Source organism: Musca domestica, unplaced genomic scaffold (genome assembly GCF_030504385.1).
Source record: "Musca domestica strain aabys unplaced genomic scaffold, Musca_domestica.polishedcontigs.V.1.1 11, whole genome shotgun sequence".
Taxonomy (NCBI): Eukaryota; Metazoa; Arthropoda; class Insecta; order Diptera; family Muscidae; genus Musca; species Musca domestica.
This window is the reverse complement of record NW_026712133.1, coordinates 11,955,705-11,964,473: the sequence shown is the minus strand read 5'-3', so window position 1 is coordinate 11,964,473 and position 8,769 is coordinate 11,955,705. Positions and strand designations below refer to the sequence as shown.

Below are 8,769 nucleotides of genomic sequence, written 5' to 3'. Positions count from 1 at the left end.
TGTCAATACCGTGGGTGAAAGGAAAATATCCTAACTTCTGGCATCTCAGGTTTTCCTGATTCTTTTTCAGTGATTTTCCTCACAAACACTTTGACATTGCCGCTTACTTATCCGTATATGTATGCGTTCTGCTTTCATTTTCGAAACATGTCGTCTGTGCTTTCACGGACTTTTTCTTTTTCTCCTTTTACTTACTTACAATTCAACCATTGTTACAAGCGGTAAGAATTCGTTTCAACAAACCTAAAAATTTTCTTTCAATAAAGGATATTCCTGTATTGTTTAATTCAACACTCTAATCCTTTTGTGTTTTTATTTCATTCTTTTTTTTCCTATACATCCTGAAATCCATCTGGGAGAAATATTGTGTTTCCACCAATATTTCTTTGGTTCGGTTTCTAAGCGCCTTCATTTCCTACAGGAAAATAACCGACGAATCCCTGGTATTTTCATTTGGTCCTCACGATCCGGATAAGCTTAAGCCGAAATTTCTGTTCCAGTTTGGATTAACAACTTTACTTATATTTCCTTTTTCATCAAACTTGAGGTAAGTTTGTGCTTTCGTTCCTTTAATTATAAAAGTGCAAATTTTTCCTAAAATAAAAAGTGCATTTGCCGTCGGCAAAACATCATTCTTTTTCAATACGCGTTTTGGTGGAAGAGTGTCCGCGACAATTCAATATTTAAGAGAACAGTGCATTTGAATTTCATTTAAGGAATAACTCCTCTTAAAACTTCATTTCGAATTAAGAGCATTATTTGAGTTATTTACATTATTCTTTCGATCAACGCTACACAAATTTAAAGTTTGCGCTTAATTGTATTTGTGATCATTTTGTGCTTTAAAATCAAGTGACAACAACAATTCATTTTTCTTCGTATTCTCATTGTTTTCATTGCTGCTGTGTTTGGTGATGTTGCATTGAGTGATTGTTGTTGTTTTCTTTCGCTCTCCCTATCCCATCTCATCCATATGTGCATAGGGTTCACCAATTCGAAAGTCGACCTTTAGTACTTCTTAGTATTGAACTAAATATAGGGGTCTCCAATTCGTTTTTCGTATCCGTTGAACCGACTAGTAACCGGTTCCATTCATTGAATATTTTTATTTTTCTTTCTTCATCAATAATAATTCGTTTTTAAATATTTCTTGCGAAAATATATATATTAATTTTTAGAAAAATAATAATTAAATTTCAAGTATATATATATTTTTTTTTATCATAATAAATATTTTTTCTATATATATATTTCTTGGAAATAAATATATCTGTTGAAAGTAAATATTAATAAACAATTTCCTCTTTTTTTTTGAATACCAGTCGTTGAATAATTTAGAGGATTTAACCCTAAAATTACGTTTTTCGCTTCATTCTATCGTTTTTGAACATTTTTCGAGGTTTGTTTTTGGTTTTTTTTTGATAATAAATTTGATATTTCCAGAAACGTTTCAATTTATTTAATTCGGGTTTGCGATTTTGATTTTTCTATTTGATTCGCAATTGTTCATTTCAAAAATTTTCTTCCTTTTCTGATTCTAAGTAACTTATTCCAAAATGTCTCTCGACTCATTCATTCGTCTTGCCGATACCATCGTAGGATTTGACTCGGATATTAGTGATAATCTCCTTCCAGTCAACTCCATTCATTCTGTCAATGTCCACATTGAAGAAATAAAGTCCATATGGGTCAAAATTAAGTCCGAGTATGATATATACATCCGAGATCGTGAATCCGAGGGCAATGGAGACGAAGAGTCGGGTGATGAAGACACAGCTTCTGAACTAGAGACAATTCGGGCTAAGTATAAGACGACGTACCTAACTTACTGTAAGTGTATATCCCAGTTGTCTCAGATATCCGAGGAACTACAATCGGCTTCAATTCCAAAGGAGTCTCCCGTGGCTCCCAGTCCAGTTCCTACATCCAATCCTGAGCAGGTGAACGCAGGATATTCTTTCAATTTACCGCCATGTGATACAGAGGTCTTCTCCGGGGATTATATGTCATGGCCCACATTCCGAGACATGTTTACGGCTGTGTACATAAAAAATCCTCGCCTCAGTCCAGTTGAGAAATTATTTCATTTAGTTCACAAGACCAAAGGCGAAGCAAAAGAGATAGTTCAGAAGAGTCCTCTTACTAATAGTGGTTTCAGCCAAGCGTGGTCCAGCCTGTGCGATCGCTACGAAAATAAGCGAATTCTCGTAAATGGCCAGCTTAAAGTTTTATTCAACCTTTCTTCCGTTCCTTCTGAATCTGCTCAGAGTTTAAAACGCCTCCAAAGAGACATTAATTCATGCATCTCTGTTCTCGAGACCTACGATATTGACGTGGCTAGCTGGGATCCCATTTTTGTCTATCTCTGTTCTAATCGTCTACCTGATTCCACACTTACTCTTTGGGAGCATACCCTCTCGGACAAGTCCAGTATTCCACGGTGGGCGGAATTGGACACATTCCTAACAAATAGATATCGCACTCTAGAGTCTGTTTCAGAGATGCGAAAAGGTGTTTCAGGTTCAAGCCAAAAGGAAGGTTCGTCCGATATAAAGTCCAAAGCTTCCAAAAAGTTTAGTTCGTTCCAAAGTAAGGTCTCTGATCCCAAATGTCCGTTGTGTCCAAACGAGGCTCACATAATTCGCAAATGTCCGAAGTTTTTAAAAATGAATTATGATGCGCGCATTTCTGAGATCAAACGGCAAGGACTGTGTCTCAACTGCTTTTCAAAAACGCATTCCGTGAAAAATTGTCCTAGCAAACATAGTTGCTATACATGCAATAAGCGCCATAATACTCTTCTGCATAGAAACTCTGTTCATTCTTCTTCCTCCTCAGCACCATCTACATCTAGCCCTGCTCCAAATTCAAACCTCAATCCCAGCTCCGCTCCATTTTCACATTCCGGATTACAGTCCACTAGTAGCGGAGTGGGGACTGTACAAAATTATTTTTCTGCTAGTGTTCAGGGGGTATTGCTAGGTACGGCGATGGTACAAATTGTTCATAATGGTGTGACATATTCGGCTCGGGCGCTCTTCGATTCTGGTTCCGAGGGAACTTTTATTTCAGAATCATTGTTTAATAAACTTAAATTGCCTCATAAGCGCACGAGAGCTCAAATTTCAGGTTTGAATGATTCTAATTCTGCCAGCGTACGTAAACAGTGCTCTTTCATTCTTTCTTCGCAATTTGACCACAACTTTGAATTAACAATTACTGCCTTCGTAATTCCTAAACTTTCGGGGAATCTGCCAAGTCATTCTATTCCGACTGCTTCGTTCAAAGATCTTCCAAATATTTCATTGGCTGACCCTAACTTCTACAAGAGCTCACAAGTTGACCTACTTTTTGGCAGCGATGTGCTGCCAGCCCTAATGCTTTCTAATTCAAGATCAGGTATATGCGGCTCCCTTCTGGCCCAAGAGACAGTCTTCGGATGGATCTTGACGGGCCCCATAGGTAAGAATTCGTCCAGGGTCGTCAACATAATCTCTAATTTTTGCGAAATCTCTTTGCATAAAGAGATTTCACGCTTTTGGGAGGTGGAGAATCTTCCAAGGAAGAACTTCTTGTCCCCACCCGATAAATTTTGCGAAGATCTTTTCAAATCAACTACGACAAGAACTACTGACGGTAAATACATGGTTCGTTTGCCTTTTAAGGAGACTAATTTTAATGGCGAAGGTTTAGGACATTCCAGGTCCAGTGCTATGGCTCAGTTCTATAGGAACGAAGCTCGACTCTTGCGTACTCCCGAGTTAAAGAAGGAATATGATCGAGTCGTTCGGGAATACTGTGATCTAGGCCATATGCGCTGTATTCCCCATTCTAACGTTTCATCCGGTCCTAGTTATTATTTACCTCACCATGCCGTCATCAAACCTGAGAGCGTATCTACAAAGGTCCGGGTAGTATTTAATGCCTCCTCTCCTACTTCCAGCGGGTTAAGTCTCAATGATATTCTACATACGGGTCCAATTTTGCAATCAGACCTAACCTTGTTAATTTTGAGGTGGAGATTCTTTCGCTTCGTTTTCAATGCCGACATTGAGAAAATGTATAGGCAAATACTAATTCATCCAGATCATGCTAAGTTCCAGATGATCTTATATCGTTCAAGCCCGGATGAGGAAATTCAAGACTTTCAATTACAGACAGTGACATTTGGGGTCAATTCCGCACCTTATCTGGCGATACGAGTACTGCACCAGTTAGCTGAGGATGTTCGTTCAGAACTTCCTAGAGCTAGCGACATTCTTCGCAATTTCATGTACGTTGACGATGTACTCGGTGGGGCTCATTCTATTACTTTAGCCCTACGTTCTATTCAGGAGTTGCAATCAGCTTTGAAGTCCGCCGGATTTTCTTTGCGAAAGTGGACATCCAATTTGAAGACAATTCTGGCCGATATTCCGCCTGAGCATCTCCTTCGACAGGACTTTCTTGAGTTCGAAGAAAGTAGTACGGCCAAAATGTTAGGCATACGATGGGATGCCCATTCAGATTCTTTCTTTTTCACTGCCAAACCATTTTCTAATCCGTCCACATATACCAAACGTGTACTTCTGTCGCATATAGCAAAATTGTTCGATCCAGCAGGTTGGTTATCCCCATGTGTGGTTTTGGCAAAAATTATGATGCAGAAGATTTGGGCCTCTGGTATCGGATGGGATGATTTATTGTCTCAAGATATTGTTTCCGATTGGTTGCAATTCCAAAATGATTTTCCGTCCATTGATAAAATTCGAATTCCGCGCTGGATAGATTTCACGCCTACAAGCAATATTCAATTTCATGGCTTCTGTGACGCGTCAGAGAGCGCGTATGCAGCGGCCTTGTACATTCGTATATCCTCTGGCGCATCTATTTCCACGCACCTCCTATATTCCAAGACAAAAGTAGCTCCATTAAAAACCCTGTCCATTCCAAGACTTGAGTTATGTGGTGCTGTCCTCCTAGCTGAGATGATCGATAGCATTCTTCCGTCTTTGGATGTCCCGTCCTATTCCATATACTGCTGGACGGACTCCACAATTGTTCTTTCGTGGTTGGCTAAACCACCTTGCTTCTGGAAAACATTCGTGGCAAATAGAGTTTCCAACATTACTCAAATTGTTGATTCATCCAAATGGCGTCATGTTTCTTCTGAGACAAATCCAGCAGACCTGGCAAGCAGAGGCGTTTTCCCGTCAGACCTTGTCGGTAATGACTTATGGTGGCGGGGACCTCATTGGCTGCGCGAAACATCGAGCACGTGGTGTGCAACCGCTATTTCAATTTCGGACACAAGTCTTGAAAAGAGGTCCATTCAAGTCAACTTTGCCTATTTTTCTGATTTCCAAGACGTCTTAGAAAGGTTTTCATGCTTCAGTAAAGCTCTTCGTGCCCTCGCTCTGGTTTATAGATTCATATCTCGCACGCATCATGGATTTCGTACTAATTCCGTTCACGTATCGGGCCCTTTGACTAGCAATGAGCTGAATCTAGTGAGAAATCGTTGGATTCAGTTGTGCCAAAAGGCTTTCTATCCAAATGAATACAACGCACTATCCGCCAAACGTCAAATTCTTGCTTCCAGTTGTATCGGTAATTTAAATCCTTTCCTAGATGCTGACGGAATAATTCGTTCATGTGGCCGCCTTTCATCCTCTGCTGGCCTATCTTATAATGAAAAACATCCAATCATTCTTCCATCCAATTGCCATTTCTCAAAATTGCTGGTTTCTTTCGTACATTCTGTTACTCTTCATGGTGGTAACCAGCTAGTTCTGCGAGTAATTCGGTCTCAATATTGGATTCCCAAGGTGAAAAATCTCATCAAGGTCACTATTAACAAGTGTAAAGTTTGCATCCTTTACAAGAAACGTTGTCAAAAGCAACTAATGGCTGCCCTTCCTCCAGAAAGGACCGAGCTTTCTCGCCCATTCGCACGAACTGGTCTAGATTTCGCTGGACCATTCGATTTAAAAACATATAATGGTCGGTCCTGTCGTATCACTAAAGGATACGTATGCGTTTTCGTTTGTTTCGCAACGAAGGCTATCCATTTAGAACTCACTTCGGATCTTTCCACATCCACGTTTCTTTCAGCGTTTCATCGCTTTGTTTCACGCAGAGGTTGCCCGTTGCATTTGTATTCCGACAATGGGACAACATTCGTAGGGGCTTCGAAGATCTTAGCCCGAAACTTCCTGCAAGCCTCTCGCGACGGAGTCACCGCCTATTATGCTCTACAAGGACTAACTTGGCATTTTATACCTCCGGGTGCTCCCCATATGGGTGGATTGTGGGAAGCCGGAGTTAAGAGCTTCAAGGCTCACTTTCGTAAGTTCGCAGGTTCAATGAAGTTTACATTCGAAGAATTTTCCACTTTGTTGTCCCGCATAGAAGCTTGCCTTAATTCCAGGCCATTGTCACCCATTTCGCAAGATCCTTCTGACTTTGCTGCCTTAACTCCCGGGCATTTCCTTATTGGGACTCCTATCCTGGTTCCCGTCGACCCTCAAATTGATACTTCTTCCACTTCCATTCTCAATCGTTGGGAAAAGTTGAAGGCCATTCACCAGACTTTCTGTTCACGATGGAAAAACGAATACTTGCGTGAGCTTCAGAAACGCAATAAATGGCAAACTTCCGAACCTAACGTCACCGTCGATTCTTTAGTAGCTGTCATTGAGGACAATCTTCCACCGAACGCGTGGCGTCTAGGACGCATTTCGAAAGTATATCTGGGTTCAGACGGACGTGTACGAGTCGCGGATATAATTACCCAACGGGGAACTATAACCCGGCCAGTCACGAAACTCGTCTTATTATCCGCCCAAAACTAATACTTTCTTCCATCCAATATGTTCCTGATTTTTAATCTGTAACATTTCGCTACATTCGTTCCTTCTACGCCAAGTAGAACACAATGTCCAACAGATCGCCATCCCGTGCACGATCAGTAATTCGTTCCAGCGTGGAGAAGCAGCGTCCGGCATATTCTTGCCATGTATGTAAAAGTCGCCATCCGTTACGCCTCTGCAGAAAATTTCTCGGAATGAGCATCTCGGGTCGTGTCAGCGCTGTCGAGAAATACAAATACTGCAGGAACTGTCTTGCACATGAACATTCTCACGGCAGTTGCTTCTCATCGCAGGGTTGCAAGAAGTGCCACAAGCGGCACCATACGTTGCTCCACTCGTCGGCTGAACGTACCCAACGTCAACGACGCCCTCAAACCGAAGATCGCTCCCAACCCGAAGGTCGTTCCCAATCCGAAGGCCGTTCTTGCCCCGAAGTTACGCCATCGACTTCCCGAAGCATTTCCCACCAGACGCTCTCCTCGTTTATGCGCCAAAACACTGTCGTCTTAGTTCCCACAATAGTCGTATATATATCGGATGGAAAGATACAATCGACAGCGAGATGCCTCCTAGATTCTGGATCTACTATCAGCAGAATATCGAAGCGGTTTACCGACTCTATAAAGCTGACCACGCTCACTTTGGACCCAGAGTCATTATGTCCTTTGACTTTAACTTCGAGGTTCGATGCCGAGCGGCATATCGACGTCATGCCAAGAGTGAATAGTCGCATGAACATCAAAACGCCTTCTAAAAATCTGCCCGCCGACGTCAAGGAAAATTTTATCAACTTATGTTTGGCAGATTCAAACTTCTTTGAGCGATCCACAGTCGACATTATCATTGGTGCCGACATCTATACAAAGATAGTTTTCGACGGTTCGATCACGAGGCCCGGACTGCCAACAGCCCTCAACACCATATTTGGCTGGGCAATTTATGGACCACATTTGTTCTAGCCGATATTTCTGTCCTGAAGTAAAAATTTGTTGATAACATAAAATATTTTGTTCTATTCTGAAGTAAAGTAATGAATTCCGATGAAAATTTTGCACTATTTTGTATTTATTTTTATTCTTGCGAACGAAACACAAACTTTCCTTTTCAGCTACCATTCAGATTACGTTGTAATCCGGAAAAGTACACACGACATGAACTTGTCCTCATTTCTTTCATTGCAGTGTAACTGCAAGGTGGGCGGCGATGTTAATGTCAATACCGTGGGTGAAAGGAAAATATCCTAACTTCTGGCATCTCAGGTTTTCCTGATTCTTTTTCAGTGATTTTCCTCACAAACACTTTGACATTGCCGCTTACTTATCCGTATATGTATGCGTTCTGCTTTCATTTTCGAAACATGTCGTCTGTGCTTTCACGGACTTTTTCTTTTTCTCCTTTTACTTACTTACAATTCAACCATTGTTACAAGCGGTAAGAATTCGTTTCAACAAACCTAAAAATTTTCTTTCAATAAAGGATATTCCTGTATTGTTTAATTCAACACTCTAATCCTTTTGTGTTTTTATTTCATTCTTTTTTTTCCTATACATCCTGAAATCCATCTGGGAGAAATATTGTGTTTCCACCAATATTTCTTTGGTTCGGTTTCTAAGCGCCTTCATTTCCTACAGGAAAATAACCGACGAATCCCTGGTATTTTCAATGACAGAGCCAGACTTATTACACCTTCGCAAAAGATATAATTTGGCAATAAATTTTCGACATTTTGAGCCTTGTGGGGGAAATACCAGTTAAATTAAAATGAGTTAACAGAAGGAGTAAGGGTGCAAGTACATAAAAGGCTTGAAGTCAAGGCTAGGCATATTAATGTCAAGTTATAATGGATAACGACGGCAGGATTTTAGCGCGGCTCTGTACTCCCTTTATGAAATGTTACAAAATATGCCTAGCCATGACT

General features: G+C 40.9%; 1 protein-coding gene across 1 annotated transcript; it reads left to right on the top strand.

The window, feature by feature from the left end:
• On the top strand, positions 1–8,506 carry LOC131806635 (uncharacterized). Its single transcript, XM_059131112.1, has 3 exons — positions 1–221; positions 422–547; positions 6,911–8,506. Exon 3 carries the CDS (start codon positions 6,917–6,919, stop codon positions 7,808–7,810), a length of 894 nt encoding a protein of 297 aa, XP_058987095.1. The 5' UTR covers positions 1–221; positions 422–547; positions 6,911–6,916; the 3' UTR covers positions 7,811–8,506.
• The last annotated feature ends 263 nt before the right edge of the window (positions 8,507–8,769 follow it).

Bases quoted from the DNA above. Each gene is read 5' to 3' on its own strand.
- LOC131806635 (XM_059131112.1), top strand. From the start codon at position 6,917: ATGTCCAACAGATCGCCATCCCGTGCACGATCAGTAATTCGTTCCAGC.